The 19,716-nt window shown below is 45.7% G+C and overlaps 1 protein-coding gene across 1 annotated transcript in view; it reads right to left on the bottom strand.

Moving 5' to 3' along the window:
• Window positions 1-19,716, bottom strand: part of LOC147102876 (dynein axonemal heavy chain 17-like) — a 908,504-nt gene that overhangs the window by 543,538 nt on the left and 345,250 nt on the right. The window contains exons 30-31 of the mRNA XM_085963770.1: window positions 14,329-14,451; window positions 13,202-13,549 (exon numbers count right to left, since the gene is read on the bottom strand). Coding sequence (XP_085819896.1) covers window positions 13,202-13,549; window positions 14,329-14,451 — 471 coding nt within the window. The remainder of the gene's footprint in view (window positions 1-13,201; window positions 13,550-14,328; window positions 14,452-19,716) is intronic.

The following is a 19,716-nucleotide window of genomic DNA, read 5'->3' as shown; positions in this document are numbered from 1 at the left end:
GCAGTGATAAGTGATTTGGGAGAGAGTTTATTCGGGGGCAGATGCAGAAGGAAGTGGGGTTGGAATGGGGTAGAGGCATGTTGGTGGTGAGAGATAATAGGAAATGGTCCGCTATGACCTTGTCTGTGATAGAGACCATGGGAGCCAGAGGAATGGCAAGGTCAAAGGATGGCCGTGAATATGGGAGGTATTTGGCTAATATACTGAAATAGGGCAGGACAACCCTGGAGTATTTGATTGCATCTGTCATGAGTTCCACCCTGCTAAGTGATGGCACTCTGCATGCATCCCATTAACCATCTCTATTCAAGAACCTAAATCTCAAGAGTGTGTAACAGCACGGTGGCATAGTGGTTAGCACTGTTGCCTCACAGCGCCAGGGACCCAGGTTCAAATCCGGCCTCGGGTGACTGTCTGTGTGGAGTTTGCACATTCTCCCTGTGTTTGCGTGGGTTTTCTCCGGGTGCTCCAGTTTCCTCCCACAGTCCAAAGATGTGCAGGTTAGGTTGATTGGCCATGATAAAAATTGGCCCTTAGTGTTAGGGGGGATTAAATACGTGGGGTTACGGGGATAGGGCTTGGGTGGGATGGCTGTCGGTGTAGGGACCGGGTGCTAGGGTTTGGATGATCAGCCATGATCTCGTTGAATGGCGGAGCAGGCTCGAAGGGCTGAATGGCCTACTCCTGCTCCTATCTTCTATGTTTCTATATGGGGTACAAACAATGGTGTGGTTATATTGAATTATAAATCCTCTCAATGTACATTTGCCATCCACATAGTGAAATCAATACTTCACTTCCAAAGTATGAGAAACAAGATAGAGAACAAATGTTCTAGTAATTTTCTGAGAAGATGGAAGAATCTTAGGACAAGGTTTCAGAACAATCCTATCCTCATGCAGATGAAGCTGGATTAATTGAAGCTGGAAGCTGAAAAATGTTGTCACATAATATTGGAATCCAGAACAGTTGGGAAACTTTCTAAAATCCTGACAGAAATAGCTGAGTTCTGGTTGATATATTCAGGAGCTCCTTAAAATCCAGAGATATATGTGTGGATTAAACAAACAAGATAATGGCCTGGATTCGGCAATGGTAATGACGACAAAGCTGTCAGCATTTGCATCATTACCCATCTGAAACTGAATGCATCTTCAGGATTTAGCGCATGCGCATATAAACGCGGAAATCCTGAAGTTGCGTCAGTGATTCACTGCTCCGCCACAGGCTGTGCTGTGGAACTCCCCAGAGCCGGCAGTTGAAATCACATACAAGGACGTAAACTTCTCCTTTTACAATGGAATATCGCTGCTAAAACTCCCCCTAAAACATTAAGCCTTTTTGAAAGATGTGTAACTGGGTTTTTAATGGTGTATTGACTGCTGAACAACTGTTCTGGCCCTGAAAACCTAATTTTATATTTGTGGAATGTCAAATTTTTCCATTAATATGATAAAGAATTATAGGTTTTCAATATAATTTTTTTTTTTAAGTTTGTTTGATAGTTCAACTTCTACCCCTAAATCATGCTGGGAATAACTAGAAATTCCTACCAGTAAACGTTCTTACATCAGGGGAATTCTGCATGGAGGGAAATTCTGAATGGAGGGACCAGAAAATTCCTTAATTCCCTCACTTCTGCTCATTCTGCACTTTAAATCTCTGAGCTAGTTCCAGTACACAGCAGTGTGCAATAGTTTCATTACCAATTAAATCTGCTTATAAATACTAGTTAGTGGGGAAAGCCTGTAATTTTCCTTCTTTCATGCATCAGTGAAGTGCACTATTGTTGTCCATTTCAAATGAGCTGCCAGACTCTTGCTTGTCAGGATCTGATCCCTTAAATCTGTAATGTTCATTTTCATGTTACCACACAGATGAAAGCTATGGATATTTCTTTTGGTACTCCCATCTCACTGGTCGTAATGGAAGAGGATAAATAAAAGAACAGATGCCAGGTATAACAGATTGCACCAAAGGTAGACTGACAGCAACACTGTCTTGCCACCAATTATATCTACAGATTTGGCCAGCTACCTGCCAATGTTGGAGGGCAACTGCTTCCACAGGCTCAGGTGCAGCAGGTAGAAAGTTACTGGGGCTGTGCCATCTGCTTCAAGAAGACATGCAACCAGCCTCCATGATAAAGACAATATGCCCAGTGATAGTTAAGGTGACCAAGGCTCTTAACCTTTATGCTTCCGACTCCTTCAAGGCTAGCACAGCCTTGCAGTTCCAGCCTTGCTGCATCTCCAATGTTGAGAATCTTTTGGAAAACTCTCTAGGGCTAAACAAAAGCTGACGGTGCCATCACTGGCCACAGTTAACGGCCGCCCGAATTAATCGCGCAGGCAGCACTGGTATTTTCATGCTGCCTGTTGTTTAACATGAGCGCAGAACAAAATTTCCCCTGTAAGGCTGGATTTCGGCTGCTACTCACAGCAGGAGGCCCAATGTAGCATGGCAGTAGTGTCCCTGGAGCAAGAACAGCTTTCTCTTAAAGCAAGACTGTCATTTTAGAGAGCAGTGTCAGTCTCTTAAAGGGGATCTGCCTTCTAAAATGAAATGTTTTTAAATAATTTAAAAATAAGGCAATTTTTAACTCTTGGAGCGCAACTGCCTTCTGACAAAAAATTTTTAAAATAATTTCCAAATGGCAGTCTTCAGCTATTAAAGCTGAATTGCCTTCCGCACCTAAAAAAAAAAATGGTAAAAGTGCTTCAGCACTAAAACAAATGGCTCAAAAAGCCAGGGAAGGGGCACCCAGGGTCTCGCATGCAGCACTCCAGCTTTGTGCAGGGGGTCAACACTACAAGAGAGGTCCTCTACCAACAGGGGTCAGGAGGCCCTCCAGAAAGAACGATGTGTAACCAGATCACTGAGGTCGTCATTGCCAGCAGCATCGCCCCCACCACCTGGCTCCAGTGCCCAAAGAAGCTTCAAGACCTCAGACAAGTGGTCACGGTCAGTGAATGCATCTTCAAAAGCCATCTCCTACCAACTGCACCACTAGCCTCGCTCACTGCACGACCCCCCCCCACCCCATCACTCACCTACCAACAATCACTACCAAACGCGAGGCACATCTCACATTCCTAGCTTCACCTTACCCCCTTGGAGGAGACGGGACTGGCCATTCTTGCAGGGGAATGGATGAGCCCTTGGCCCATGGCGGGGCTGAAAGGATACAAGATGCTGGTATCTGTTAAGTATGTGTATTGTATTGAACAATTAACACAAAGACTTAAACGTATAACTCAAACAGGTCTTTACTGGTTGGAGGTAGGGACTATACGTAGGTCTTTACTTCATGCCCACAGGCAGGAACTGAGGGGAGATCAGTACCCACAGTACTATTTATACCCCTATGGCCAGGAGTGGTACTGCGTATCACTACGCCCTACAAGTAGTGCAGTCCTGTCCATAGGTTCAAAGTAGCACACATATTACATACACAACAGTATCCTCCTACATTATCCTCCTTCTCGCATGTACCTCTTGCTTTCCCGCCCTCCCCTCACAACTCCACCCTTGTGCCTTCGTCATTTCACACACCCAAGAAATGCAGCCTGCCCAGCCAGTGGTTGACCAAGAAGAGGGAAATGGGGAAGGAGAAGAAGAAACACCGCCACTTGATTTGACATTCCCAGCCACCAGCATCTTGCAAGGCCATCTGCAGTGTCCCCCACTGAAAGTCAGGAACCTTCCATCAGCCATGCTGCAATCACTGGGTTAGCACTGCATGACATCTGTAGGATAGGCAAAGGCACACACAAGACAGTCACTAAGGGAATGCATGAGGGTGATGAGTTGATTTCTTGATGTCATATTGGATGGATAGATGTGTAAAGTTGGATTGGAAAGTTTGCTTTGTGGTGACTTATTTCAGCATTGTGGCCAAGAGGACGCTGTAATGGTCAGTAACAGAGGGAAGGTAAGGCGTGGGACAAATGTTGAAAGGGGAATTGGGGTTGTGGTCACTGGTACCGCAGGCAGATGATTCCATCCCAGATATCCCGGCCAGAATGGGGCTGTCTGGGTTACATCCTTCCTTCCCCTTCTTCGGCTCCCTCTTCCCTCTGTGAGTGGATGCTGCAATTCTGAAATAGCAGCATAAAATGCTGGAAATATTCAGATCAGGCAGCATCTCGACTTGAGACGTGAACTATTTTTCTCTCTCCATGGATGCTGCCTGACCTGCTGAGTATTTCCAGCATTTTCTGTCTTTTCAGAGGCCTTCCTTTACCATCCGAGGCTTTTCAAGCATGCAGCAGCATTCCCTTCACACTTAAAAAACTTTTAACATCTATTGCACCAAGCCATTACTTCAATAAAATATTAAAAATCCTGTCTAAAAGCTTCAATACAAACTTACCTGAAAGATGTGTGTGTCCCTTTAAGTAGTGCTAACAGCGTCTCTGTAAGCCTGCTGCTCGCTCGCTTTTGAGAGCGAGCTTACGACCCAGCTTTAAAGTCAGCACTAAGGTTCAAGTTTGTAGAGCGTGGTGTCAAGTCGGTGTTGCACGACGACTGACGGCATGCTCTGCTGTTTTGCATTTCTAGGGCCAGCCTTACTCACGGCAGCGCTATGGCCCTCACCAAAATGGCAGCCGCTGAGTCCCGTGCTAGAAGTGGGTGGAAGTGAGGCGGTCGCCATTTTTTTTTTCCAAGAAGTACTGTGGCAGAACCACTGAATGACTCTGGCTAACTGTGTATAATTTTCTTTAACGATGTTCTAACACCAACCTAAACCTGTACCATTATGTTAGGCATTACTGTGTTTTGTATATAGAGTTTGCATGTACGGGGCGTGGCCCCTTTAAGAGCACGGGAAAACGTGGGTAAACACGATGACGTCACGTTGCAAACCACGGGGCTGCCCCGGCAGTCCTCGTAGCATCTCCGTTGAGTAAAGACCTGTTTAATTGTTCTCGTGTCGATCTCCGTTATTCGTAGGAATTCGTTAATTCCTACATTGGTGACCCCGTTTTTGTGAACGTTTTCACAAAAGAAGAGCACAGCATGGAAGCAAACGCCGTTTCGCTAAAGCTACCGCAGTTCTGGGAGCAGCAAGCGCCCTCGTGGTTTATTCAGGTCGAGGCCCAGTTCGCCCTGAGGAACATCGATGCGGATCAGACCAAGTACCTTTATGTGGTCTCCGCACTCGACAGCTCTACTGCCTCTCGGATCGTCAGCCTCCTCGAAAACCCCCCAACGGAGCGCAAGTATGAAACCCTCAAAGCGCAGTTACTGCAGGTTTTCGGGCTCACAAAATCGGAGCGCGCCCGTCGATTACTCACTATGCCCGGGCTCAGGGACTCCAAGCCTTCAGAGTTGATGAGCCAAATGCTCACACTCCTGGGCTCAGAACGGGAATGTTTCCTATTTCGCGAGATTTTCCTCAGCCAACTGCCTGAACAGGTACAAGCTGCCCTGGCCAGATCTGAAATTGAAGACTGCGCAACACTCGCTGCGGAGGCTGACAAAATTTTCGCTGTAACTCGGCAGTACTGCGCCACCACAAGACACCCATCCCCCACAGACGCCGCCCCAGCTCGTCAGCCTGCTGGGCTGTGTTTCTACCACGCGCAGTTCGGCGCGAAGGCGAAGCATTGCCGCCCTCCCTGCAGTTTTCCCCAACAAAACAAACAACAACTGACACTACGACCACTGAGGAACATGTCTAACGGGCACCCCGCGGCCGCGATGGTGATCGGCAACGCGGGAAAATTGCTCTTCATCACTGATACTCTCTCCGGTCGTCGTTTTCTGTGCGACACCGGAGCGCAGTGCAGCATTTTACCCGCGTCCGCCCTCGGTGTGCAGACGGGGAATCACGGCCCCGCCCTTGAAGCGGCCAATGGCGGAACAATTCGGACCTTCGGCAGACGGCGAGTGGAGGTGTGCCTCGGTGGGCAACGTTTTCACTGGGAGTTTGTTACGGCCATAGTTTCCCAGCCCCTCCTCGGCGTGGATTTCCTGTGCGCCAACAGCCTCCTGGTCAACGTTAGGAACCGGCGGCTGATCAACGCAGCAACTTTTGATTCTCTTCCGTGTTACTGCAGTAACACTACGTCACGCACCGTCTCCTGTGCGTTCCCGACTCCTGATGAGTTCGCTCACCTGCTCGGCGAATTCCCCGACCTGACAAGACCCACGTTCTCCTCCACAGCCACAAAACATGGTGTGGAACACCACATCAGCACCAACGGTCCCCCGGACTACGCGCGGGCCCGGCGCCTGGAACCCGGCAAGCTGGCGGTCGCAAAGACGGAGTTCGCAACCATGGAACGGTTAGGGATTATTCGCCGGTCAAATAGTCCCTGGTCTTCACCCCTCCATATACTGGTCCCTTCCCCGTGTTGGAAGCAGGGGACAAAGCCTTCACGGTAGACGTCGATGGTAAATCGGACCACATTTCGGTCGACCACTTAAAGCCAGCACATTTAGACCTCGACCGCCCCGTCGAGACAGCACAACCGCTGAGACGGGGTCGGCCACCCATCGTCATTACGGCAGACCAAGTGCGACCGCCCGCCAGACCGCCAGCAGCCTCCGCCTCGAGAGTACAGGAGTCGTTCTGACAGGCTCGTCAGACCCCCTCACCGTTTGACTTTGTCCGTTAAAGCGAATTCTGGGGGGGCACATGTGGCAGAACCACTGAATGACTCTGGCTAACTGTATATAATTCTCTTGAACGATGTTCTAACACCAGCCTAAACCTGTACCATTGTGTTAGGCATTACTGTGTTTTGTATATAGAGTTTGCATGTACAGGGCGTGGCCGCTTTAAGAGTGTGGGAAAACGCGATGACGTCACGTCGCAAACCACGGGGTTGCCCCGGCAGTCCTCGTGGCATCTCCGTTGAGTAAAGACCTGTTTAATTGTTCTCTTGTGTCGATCTCCGTTATTCGTAGGAATTCGTTAATTCCTACGAATTCGTTAATTCCTACAGTACCAGAATTTCTAGGCCCTAGAACCTTTTTTACCTACTCTTTTTACATGCCTGAGATATATTTTGATTGTCAATGCACATTAGAGAAGTGATTGTTTTTCTTTTCTTTCTTGTTATTCTTTTAATCAAATTTTACACTGTTCAAACTTTCCCAACAAATGGAGACCAAAATTCCATAGTGATTGTAACATGCAGTAGGGGACAAGCGACATAAGCAGCGGCCATGGCTTTCTGCAATGGTTCTTTTTCTACAATGCTTAAAGCCCTTGGCAAAGCTAGAAATTGACACCATACTTCAGTTCATGGTATATCTGCATTTGTTTTGATACCAATAGTTATATGAAGCATGAAACTTTAACCTTTGTGAACTCAGAGAAAGTGTCATTTGACAGAATCAAAAAAGTAAACTTAAAACAGCATCAATAACAATACTAGCAATAACAAGAGACTATTACCCAAAATTTATGAGGCTCTTCTAGTGGCGTAGGGCCTTGCTATGGTTTGGGATTTCATACCTAGTTGCTACCGGATACAGGAAGGCCATTCTGAAAGAGGTGTTAATGTTCATTAAATCCCATGCCAAAATTCACTGGGCAAGCTAATTCCCTTCACTCACTTTGCATATATAAAATGGTTGCATTGCTAATTCATTGATCTGGAGTGCTGAAACTAGAATCTTAAAGCTAGGTTACCATTTCCAACATTGATTTGAAAATTGTGCTTTTTTTGGAAGATCCATTGACACTAACTGTATTTAGCTCCCTGCATTAACAATTCCTTGCTCCTCTTCACTACTGTACCTCCATCCTTGCTGCTTTCACCTATGCTTTCATTTCAATGTAGCCTTGGGAAGGAACTGATCTCGGAGGGGGGCGAGCACAGACCGGCAGAAAAAATAAGGAAAAGGTTTTGCGCCTTTTGTAGCACGGTGCACGATCTGTCTATTTGTACTTCAAAATTGTAATCGGAGCACTAAAATGGTGTAAAATCTTGGCTTGCATATTTAAACAGCTTCTGGCCCAAAACAAGCAGGGGTGCTGTGTGCTCATTTATAGGCCAGCCTTGGGCATCTAAAAGACGGCCAAGGATCACTGCCTCCCCACCTCACCCCACAATTTCCCTCTGCCAACCACCTGTTTTTCAAATGAGAAACGGGTGGCTGGCAGTTGAAAATCACCCCACAAAGATATCAGAACTGTACAATGGGCTTCCCAATGGGAATCACATGTTACGTGACATATAAACTGAAGGAATAGAAGCAGCAGGAGGCTGTAAGAGAAGCCAGATTAATCTGGCAGCACCAGATAAGAGCCATCTGGTAATCAAAAGGGATATGCAGTTATCTTCAACTTTATTTTATATAATTGAAATAACAAAATTCAGTGTGATTACCAGCTTTTAGAATATTAACTGTTTAGAATATTGGCTGTTTAAACAAAGCATGACTATTTTTATATTTTTAACCATGAAATGGCAACTCAACATTCCTGGTTACAGGGTTTTCAGATGAGATAGAGAGGGGGATAAAAACATAGAAACATAGAAGTTAGGAGTAGGCCATTTGGCCCCTCGAGCCTGCTCCGCCATTCAATGCGATCATGGCTGATCATCCAATTTCAGTACCCGGTCCCTGCTTTCTCCCCATACCCCTTGATCCGTTTAGCCTTAAGAAATATATCCAACTCCTTCTTGAATATATTTAATGAATTGGCCTCTACTACCTTCTGTGGTAGAGAATTCCACAGGTTCACCACTCTCTGGGTGAAGAAATTCCTCCTCATTTCTGTCCTAAATGGCCTACCCCTTATCCTTAGACTGTGACCCCTGGTTCTGGACTCCCCGACCATCGGGAACATCCTTCCTGCATCTAGTCTGTCCAGTCCTGTCAGAATTTTATAAGTTTCAATAAGATCCTCTCTCATTCTTCTAAACTCCAGCGAGTACAAGCCTAATCGTCCCAATCTCTCCTCATACGTCATTCCTGCCATCCCAGGTATCAGTCTGGTGAAGCTTCGCTGCACTCCCTCCATGGCAAGAACATCCTTCCTCAGATAAGGCGACCAAAACTGCACACAATACTCAAGATGTGGTCTCACCAAGGCCCTGTACAACTGCAGCAAGACATCCTTGTTCCTGTACTCGAACCCTCTCGCTACGAAGGCCAACATACCATTTGCCTTCTTAACCGCCTGCTGCACCTGCATGCTTACCTTCAGTGACTGGTGCACAAGGACACCCAGGTCTCGTTGCACTTCCCCTTCTCCCAATCTATTGCCATTCAGATAATAATCTGCCTTCCTGTTTTTGCCACCAAAGTGGATAACCTCACATTTATCCACGTTATATTGCATCTGCCATGCTTTTGCCCAATCACCCAACCTATCCAAATCATCCTGGAGTTTCTCGGCATCCTCCTCACAGCACACACGCCCACCCAGCTTTGTGTCATCTGCAAATTTGGAGATATTACATCTAGTTCCCTTGTCTAGATCATTAATATATATTGTGAATAGCTGGGGTCCAAGGACCGATCCCTGCGGTACCCCACTAGTCACTGCCTGCTGCTCGGAAAAAGACCCGTTTAATCCAACTCTATGCTTTCTGTCTGCCAACCAGTTCTCTATCCAAGTCAATACCTTGCCCCCAATCCCATGTGCCTTAAATTTACACGCTAATCTCTTATGTGGGACCTTATCAAAAGCCTTCTGAAAGTCCAAATACACCATATCCACTGGTTCTCCCTTATCTATTTTACCAGTTACATCCTCAAAAAATTCCAGTAGATTAGTCAAGCACGATTTACCTTTTGTAAATCCATGTTGACTTTGTCCGATCCTGTCATTGTTTTCCAAGTGCTCTGCTATTACATCTTTTATAATGGACTCTAGCATTTTCCCCACTACCGATGTCAGGCTTACCAGTCTGTAATTCCCCGTTTTCTCTCTACCACCTTTTTTGAATAGTGGGGTAACATTAGCTACCCTCCAATCCATGGGTACAGTTCCAGATTCCATCGAATGTTGGAAGATGATCAGCAATGCATCTACTATTTCTAGGACCACTTCCTTAAGTACCCTAGGATGTAGATTATCAGGCCCTGGGGATTTATCGGCCTTCAATCCCATCAATTTCCCTAACACCATTTCCTTACAAATACTGATTTCTTTCAGTTCCTCCCTTTCATCAGACCCTATGTTCCCCGACATCTCTGGGAGGTTATTTGTGTCCTCCTTTGTGAAGACAGAACCAAAATATGTATTTAATTGGTCTGCCATTTCTTTGAGCTCCATTATAAATTCCCCTGATTCTGACTGCAAGGGGCCTACGCTTGACTTCACCAATCCTTTTCTCTTCACATATCTATAAAAGCTTTTACAGTCAGCTTTTATGTTCCCTGCAAGCTTACTCTCATATTCAATTTTCCCCTTCTTAATTAATCCCTTTGTCCTCCTTTGTTGAATCCTAAACTGCTCCCAATCCTCAGGTTTACTGCTTTTTCTGGCCAATTTATATGTCCTCTCCTTGGATCTTATGCTATCCCCAATTTCCCTTGTTAGTCACGGTTGGGAGGGGCCGGTCGCAATATTGTTTAAAGAAATAATTACAGCTGTGAGGAGGGAAAATATGTTAGAAGGATCATCAAATGAGACCATATGGGTTGAACTGAAGAACGAAAAAGGGACAATCACACTGCTGGGAGTGTACTATAGACTCCCAAATAGTCAGCGGGAGATAGAAGAGCAAATATGCAGCAAATTTCTGAGAAGTGCAAAAACAATAGGGCAGTAACTGTAGGGGATTTCAACTACCCTAACATTAACTGTGATAGAATCAGTGTAAAAGGTATAGAAGGCGCAGAATTCTTAAAATGCATTCAGGAGAACATTTTTAGCATGTAGCAAACCCAACAAGAGAGGGGGCGGTTCTGGACTTAGTTTTAGGAAATGAAGCTGGGCAGGTGGAAGGGGTATCAGTGGGAGACCATTTTGGTGGTAATGATCATAATTCAGTCGTAGTTATGGAAAAGGACACAGATAACCAGAAGCAAAAGTTCACAATTGGGGAAAGGCCAACTCTACTAAGCTGAGATGTGATTTAGCAAAAGTGGACTGGAAACAGCTACTTGAAGGTAAATCAGTGTCAGAGCAATGGGAGGCATTCAAGGAGGAGATATAGTGAGGGTTCAGAGCAAATATGCTCCCACAAGAAAAAGGGTGGGACTCCCAAATCTAGAGCCCCCTGGCTGTCAAGGGACATACAGCGTAGGAAAAGGTAAAAAAGGGAAGCTCATGTAAGTTACCGAGAGCCAAATACTGCAGAGAGCCTAGAGGAATGTAGAAAGTGCAGGGTGAAATTAAAAAGGAAAGTAGGAAAGCAAAGAAAGGGCATGAAAAAATATTGGCAAGTAAAATCAAGGAATACCCAAAGACGTTTTATAAGTACAAAAAGAGCAAGAGGATAACTAAAGAAAGAGTAGGACCTATTAGAGACCAAAAAGGTGTGGAGGTGGAAGATGTGGGTATGGTTCTGAATAAAAACTTTGCATCTATCTTCATAAAAGATAGGGACAATGCAGACATTGTAGTTAAGGAGGAGGAGTGTGAAATATTAGATGAGATAAACATAGTGAGAGAGGATATATTAAGGGGTTTAATATCTTTGAAAATAGATAAATCACTAGGCCTGGATGAAATGTATCCCAGACTGTTAAGAGAAGCAAGGGAGGAAATAGCGGAGGCTCTGATCATAATTTTCCAGTTCTGTCTGGCTACAGGTGTGTTGCCGGAGGGCTGCTAATGTTGTACCGTTGCTGAAAAAGGGAGAAAGGGATAGACCGAATAATTACAGGCCAGTCAGCCTAACCTCAGTGTCAGGCAAATTATTGGAAAAAATTCTGAGGGACAGTATTAATCATCATTTAGAAAGGCACAGATTAATCAAGGACAGTCAGTATGGATACGTTAAGGGAAGGTCATGTCTGATTAACTTTGATTGATATTTTTGAGGAGGTAACAAGGAGGGTCGATGAGGGTAGCATGTTTAATGTAGTTTACATGGATTTTAGCAAGGCTTTGGACAAGGTCCCACATGGCAGACTGGTCAGAAAAGTAAAAGCCCATGGGATCCAAGGGAAAGTGGCAAGTTGGAGCCAAAATTGACTCAGTAGCAAGAAGCAAAGGATAATGGTCAACGGTTGTTTTTGTGACTGGAAGATTGTTTCCAGTGGAGTTCCGCAGGGCTCAGTACTAGGTCCCTTGCTTTTTGTGGTATATATCAATGATTTAGACTTCAATGTAGGGGGCATGATTAAGAAGTTTGCAGATGATACAAAAATTGGCCGTGTGGTTGATAGTGAAGAAGAAAGCAGTAGACTGCAGGAAGATATCAATGGACCGGTCAGGTGGGCAGAAAAGTGGCAAATGGAATTCAATCCGGAGAAGTGTGAGATAATGCATTTGGGGAGGGTTAACAAGGCAAGCAAATACACAATAAATGGTAGGATATTGAGAAGTGTAGAGGAACAGAGGGACCTTGGAGTGCATGTCCACAGATCCCTGAAGGTAGCAGAACAGGTAGATAAGGTGTTTAAGAAGGCATATGGGATACTTTCCTTTATTGGCCAAGGCTTAGAATATAAGTGCGTGCAGGGAGGTTATGCTTGAACTGTATAAAACACTAATTAAGCCACAGCTAGAGTTTTGTGTACAGTTCTGGTCACCACATTACACGAAGGATGTGATTGCACTAGAGAGGGTACAGAGGAGATTTGCGAGGATGTTGCCAGGACTGGGGAATTTTAGCTATAAGGAAAGATTGGATGGGCTGGGATTGTTTTCTTTGGAACAGAGGAGGCTGAGGGAAGACTTGATTGAGGTGTATAAAATTATCAGGGGCCTAGATAGAGTGGACATGAGGGACCTGTTTTCATTAGCAGAGAGGTCAGTAACCAGGGGGCATAGATATAAAGTAATTGGTAGAAGAATTAGAAGGGAGTTGAGGAGAATTTTTTTCACCCAGAGGGTGGTGGGGGTCTGGAACTCACTGCCTGAAAGGGTGGAAGAGGCAGAAACCCTAATCACATTTAAAAAGTACTTGGGTATTCCCTTGAAGTGCTGCAACCTATGGACCAAGAGCTGGAAAATGGGATTAGGCTGGATTGTTCTTTTTCGGCTGGCACAGACACGATGGGCCAAATGGTTTCTTTCTGTGCTGTAAATTTCTATGATTCTATGAAAACTACATACTTTAAAGTCAACATCAATGGCTTCAAAACGCTTGGAATCCTCAGGCAGCTGGGTACGGATGTCTTCAGATCCTATAAAAATGCTCTCAAGGTGAACCCAAGTTCTTTGTACCTCATACCAGATTGAAATGACAGAGTCTGCAGTGGACAATTTTTTCTGCCAGCTGGAGACCTGTTTGAGGAAATATGCAATATATTTAGAAGATATCAGGTTCTGCAACTGAACTTGATTATCCTCCAATGTCTCTACCAGTTCATCACTTCCTTTCAGTAACAGAATTCCTGTCCTGCTGTGAGGTTCATGTTCAAATTCCATGATACTCCAAATGTTATCCAGCTGACTCAACACCTGTAAAATACAGAATTCAACTATTTTTTTTACAATTTAATCAACTGATCCTTTTCATTTGCATTTTCGATATTCAATTTTACTTCAAATGTACACAGATAATAACTTCAGTAGGCACAGGGAAAGCATTAGGATGGTAATAAGGTGGGTGAGGGTGTCCTGGTTTCCTTCCTCATTTTCTATCTGTGCCCATGGTGGAGCTTGTACCAGGACCCTCTGCAGACCAGAAGGTGTCCTGGGAGCACTCCAAAGATAGATGAAGGCTGTTCTAAAGCAGCCTCCAGAGTATTCAAATACAGGAGAAAGACTGACCGGCCTCTACCATGGATTTCTGCTGAAATAGATGTGGAATTTTCTTAGAACAGGTCTTGGCGGCCGCCCACAGCGTTGAGTAGCTTTTCAGTTGCCAGTAAAGTGGCAATTTAGTTTTTTTTAACCGCTTCCTCCCGGTTCCCCTCTGCTGACCTTTGAAGATTAGGGCCTGGAAATTGGATCGCACCCAGATCAAACAATTTTTGAGGGAGAGCTACCTTTATGCAATATTTAAATTTATAAGGGTAGGTTTTATAAATCTGCATTCCCAGTGCAAAACTTCTCATGCCGGGTGTGCATTTCAAAAATTCAGTGGCAGAGGGCTACCAAATCCTGTTGGATTTTCTGTCTCTGGAGCATACAAATTTCTAAAATCTATCCTTTACTGCGTAACTGGTATGCTGGTGAAATTTGAAAGTTATAAGTATCTCATTCCTCTTTTTCAAACAAGCTAATGAATCCAATACCTTCTCCATTCCAGACTCTTTCACAGATTTATCTACAATATTGCGTACTTCATCTTCAAAGTTGTGCAATTGCAGACTCAATAAGTCTGCAAGAGTTGTTTCTTCTGACATCACAAAATTGACCTGTAAGAACAATGAAAGAAAATGAACAATAATTTCCTACTTTCTCTACACTTTTTAAAGTCAATTTTCTCACCTTTTTAAAAATCAATTTCCTCTCCTTTCTTCAAATTATTGACTCCATTGAAATACTCTTCCAGCTTCAGGTACCCTCTGGTGCCTCACCCAAATGGTCATTCTTCACATATAAGTATAGACAGTGAATGTCAGCATGGGAGACACCACAGCTGATCCTGAACCTGACCTACCAACACGCTTTTTCGATCAGGCTCACTGGATACAAAATAGGAGTGGGAACCCTGGAAGTTTTCCTCTGCTTTGCCTGGGGTACTGAGGATATATTACCACAGTTGCATACTGATACATCAGCTGAGATCATATAACTTAGCATAGTTTGGGAATTGAACTTGCAACATTCTGGTCTATATGGCTTAGCTACATACTGGCCTCAAAATTCCTGGGTCTGGACAGGGCATAAGTCACATTAATATGCAGGGTGTAGGCAGGATTACGGGCTGGATGCTGGCTCTGTTGGGATTCCGCCTCATTCAGACCTTCATCAAGGGAGGATGTCACGGGGTGTTGCTGAGTTTCCCCAGGAAATTCCTCACTATGCCCTTGGAAGGCCTCAGTTGAACTCATGCCAGTTAGAACATAAGAAGTAAGAGCAGGAGTAGGCCATATGGCCCCTTGGGCCTGCTCCACCATTCAATAAGATCATGGGTGATCATTGACCTCAACTCCACTTTCCCGCCCGATTTCCATACCCCTTGATTCCCCTAGAGTCCAAAAATCTATCTATCTCAGCCTTGAATATTCTCAAAGACTCAGCATTCACAGACCTCTGGGGCAGAGAATTACAAAGATTCACAACCCTCTGAGTGAAGAAATTCCTCCTCATCTCAGTCTTAAATGGCCGACCCCTTATCCTGAGACTATGCCCCCGAGTTCTAGACACTCCAGCCAGGGGAAACAACCTCTCAGTATCTACCCTGTCAATCCCTTTCAGAATCTTGTATGTTTCAATGAGATCACCTCTCATTCTTCTAAACTCCAGAGAGTATAGGCCCATTCTACACAATCTCTCATCATAGGACAGCCCTCTCATCCCAGGAATCAATTTAGTGAACCTTCGTTGCACCGCCTCCAAGGCAAGTATATTCTTCCTTAGATAAGGAGATTAGAACTGTGCACAGTACTCCAGGGGGGGGAAATTCAGTTGTTTGCGCCTCCCGTTAGCGCCTTAAGAGGGCGCCAATTGGGGCGCAAAGCAACTAGAGGCCGGGCGCGGCGATGTTTGTGCCGCTCGCGAAATTAACTAGACATTTTGCGGCAGCGCTAAACACTTCCGCCACGATCTCCTGTGCTGGCAGATTGTGACGTCATTAGCGCCGTTAGCATCCCGGACCGATATTGAGTGGCGCCCCCTGCCTTACCGCCTGCCGCTAGCAATGACAGGTTGAGGGGAGCGTTATGCTGTCAGAAAGGGACTAGGGGAGTGCTATTTAAAGGCGACCGCTTCCTGCCTTTTTTTGTCGGTGACATTTTTGCACCACGCAGTCTGAGAGAGAGAGACTTCTGGAGAGATTCAACGCTGTGTGAAGGAGTTTTGAGTACTGAGCAGCACTTTGCAGGTTTATTTTGATTTGCCCTTCCTTGCTTCGCCAGCACTCTGAGGTAGCGCCTCACTCCTCGGCGTTTGCGCCTTAAGACAGGTGTGAAGCGCCTGATTTAGCGCTCCAGTTACCTCCAGGAGCGATAAAAGCCAAGTTTGCTATCGGAGGCGATAATTAGCGCCAGGCGCTGAACTTTGCGCACGGCCGACAATGGCGCCCCAAATGGGGCGATACCGAATTTTTCCCCCCAGGTGTGGTCTCACCAAGGCCCTGTACAATTGTAGCAAGACTTCCTTACTCCAACCCCCTTGCAACTAAGGCCAACATGCCATTTGCCTTTCTTATTGCTTGCTGTACCTACATGCTGGCTTTCTGTGTTTCTTGAACGAGGACACCCAAATGTCTCTGAACACCAACATTTGAAAGTTTCTCACCATTTAAAAAGTATTCTGTTTTTCTATTCTTCCTACCAAAGTGAATAACCTCACATTTCCTTACATTATACTCCATCTGCCACCTTACTGCCCACTCACTTAGTCTATCTATATCCCTTTGCAGCCTCTTTGTGTTCTCCTCACAGCTTACTGTCCCACCTAGATTTGTATCAGCAGCAAACTTGGATACATTACACTCGGTCCCTTCATCTAGGACATTAATACAGATTGTAAATAGCCGAGGCTCCAACACTGATCCTTGCGGCACCCCACTAGTTACAGCCTGTCAACCTGAAAAAGATCCGTTTATCCCTACTCTCTGTTTTCTGTCCGTTAACCAATCCTCTAACCATGTTACTAAATTACCCCCAACCCCATGAGCCCTCATCTTGTGTAATAATCTTTTATGTGGCACCTTGTGTTGAAACCTGGAGTCCATTTAAGGCCTACTAAAAACCTCAGATATTTACTAGAGTGAGGTAATCAATCCCAAATGGGAATGATTACCTTCTCTAGGTGGAATGGCTCCAATGGGAGCCAAACAGTTAAAAACAAAATTTTGGCCTCAGGAATTTTCAGACCACTACCTTCATGAACTGAGCCATCATAAAAGCCGCAATACATTTACCTGAAATTCCTGTGTCTATCTCTATCATCGTAGTGAGGCATTAACTCATAAAAACAGGCTAATAAATAAGGGAGAGGGGAATTTTAAACAAATGCATTAAATGTTCAGACATTATTATCTCACAGTGTAATTTCAGGGCCTAATTGCTTAGCAACCAAGACAATTTTTTTTTAAATTCCAAGCTAGAATGGTCTTGAGGGCATAAAAGTTACATACTATAAAAGGACACTGAATTGTATATATTACAATCTAGGCTTGCTTATTTCTGAAAGTTCTTGGACCAAATACCTTTGTAAATTATTTTTTTCAATTTTAAATATTAAACGGACGCGCGGATCACAATACGTAATATACCTACTCTGCATACTGCTGGCACACGCACTCCCACCCATGCTATCGCCCTCACCAAGAGGCAGCTGTTAGTTGTTGTCATTGCCTAACAGTGAGAGTGAGTGCGAGGGGTGCATAGTAGGATGGTGAAGTGATTCAGTAGAGAGAGAGAGATGGATAGGTAAGGGTGCAAGGGAAGTAAGGATAAGGTGGGATGTGGAGGAGCAGGCTTACAAAGCAGAGTGCTGGTGATGAGAAGAGAAGGGAAGCAGATTGAAGGTAAGGGTGATGTGCTACTCACTTTTGATGATCGCAGAAGATCATTAAACTGTTTCCAGCATTGGACTCAGGTGCATGAACATATGGACCAAGCGCTGACCTTTCAGCAATGTGCAGCCAGGCTGCCTTGGTTTACTGAGGAGGCTTCCTCCGGCCATCGGAAGGGAACAGAATCTCTCTGCGCCCTCTTACTCCCTCCACAAGAGCTTGGGAGGAGTCCTCATTAAACCGTGGAGCAGCCTTGGCTTTTGCAGCACTCATTGTAGCCTGGGCCCATTCAAACACAAGCAGAAATGAGAAATGAAAGGCTGAGGCTGCATGGGCCCCTTAAAAGCTGCAGCAACTACGTCATCAGCGGTAACTAACAGACCCGATCCCACTCATTGGACCGGGCAGCGTGCACGACGGGACTTAATAGGCCACTTAAATTAAAATCTCAATTCGGGAGTGGCTGAAACCGGCAGCGGGACCGGAACCCGCCCACCAGGCAACCCGACTCCAACTCGCCTCCTCTATTAAATTGACGGCCTAAGGGAATGCACAAGGGTGATTAGTTGGCTTTGTAATGTAATGTTGGAATTAATCGTTTATAAATTATGTCTGGAATTTTTTGTGATGGTTTTCATTTCAGCATTGTGCCCAAGAGGATACTGTGATGTTCCGTGACAGAGGGATGGTAAGGTGGGGAAGTGTTGAGCAATGGGGATCTGGGGTTTCATTCAGGGGAACCGGAGTCTGATGATGTGCTCACGGACAGCCTGTCTGGAACGGGGATTAACAGTCTGCCTCCTCCCTTCATCCTCCTCCTGAGGTGGTCGCGTAGCCTGTGGTGGCAATGGCTGCACCCTAATGATAGCCGAGTTGTGGAGGGTGCAGCAGACCACCACGAATTGGGACCTCCGCTCCGGTGAGTACTGGAGAGCTCCCCTGAGTGGTCAAGGCAGCGGAACCACTGCTTGAGCACCCCGATGGTCTACTCAATGAGGTTCCTCGTGGCAGTATGGCTGTCATTATATGATTGCTGGCCACGAGTGGTAGAATTGTGGAGGGGAGTCATCAGACAGGTGCAGAACATATAGCCCTTGTCTCCGAGCAGGCATCCTCAGGTTCTACATGGTAGCTGAAAGATTACTGGCACAGCGGACTGGAGCAGGATGAAGGTATCATGACTGCTGCTAGGATACCGGGCATTCACCATCATAATGTGCTGGGTGTGGTCGTACACCAACTGCACATTAAGAGAGTAGTAGCTTTTGCGGTTACGGTACATCTCAGTATTGATATGTGGTGCCTGTAAAGCCATGTGTGTGCAGTCGATGACACGCTGCACTATGGGGAAGCCCAATATCCTGGCAAAGCCACATGCGCGCTCTTCCTGCTTCTCTCTATTTAGACATAAGACAATGAAGTCCCTTCTCGTGGATTACAGCCCCTCTGTGACCTCCTGGATGCAGCGGTGGACAGCGAATTGCAAGATGTTAGCTATGTTGCCTGTTCCAGACTGGAAGGATCCGCTGTTGGAAAAATTCAGGACCACGGTCACCTTGTGGCCACTGGCAAAGCCATCTTCGCCCTGCTCTGAGGCTGCAGGTCTGGTTCTAAGAGATGGCAGAGTTCTGTGACCAGCACCTTGGTGAAGCGGAGCCTCCGAACACATTGCTCCTGGCTTAAGTGCAGGTAGGAGAAGTGCTCCCTGAAGACCCTAGGTGGGTAAGGCCTCCTGCTGAGAGCCTTTCTCCCCCTCCTCCTCGTCTCTCTGTGAATAGCTTGTCTTTGCTGCCTCTGCTCCATCTCCTTGTCATGTGTCTGGGAACAAGAGGTGTAGTCAGAGGCCTTCCAGTTGCCGCCAACGCCTTCCCAATGTCCAGCAGCACTCCCTGCACACTTTAATAACGTGATAAATGTCTTCCAGCAAGTTGGTATTGATATAAACTCTGCAAGAGCCAATACACAAAAGCAATAATCAACTTACCTGCAAGTT

Source organism: Somniosus microcephalus, chromosome 21, assembly GCF_052327205.1.
Source record: "Somniosus microcephalus isolate GS21.2 chromosome 21, FLI_Smic_1.0, whole genome shotgun sequence".
NCBI classification, from domain to species: domain Eukaryota; kingdom Metazoa; phylum Chordata; class Chondrichthyes; order Squaliformes; family Somniosidae; genus Somniosus; species Somniosus microcephalus.
Note: the sequence above shows the minus strand (reverse complement) of the source record. Positions and strands in the feature narration are given on the sequence as shown.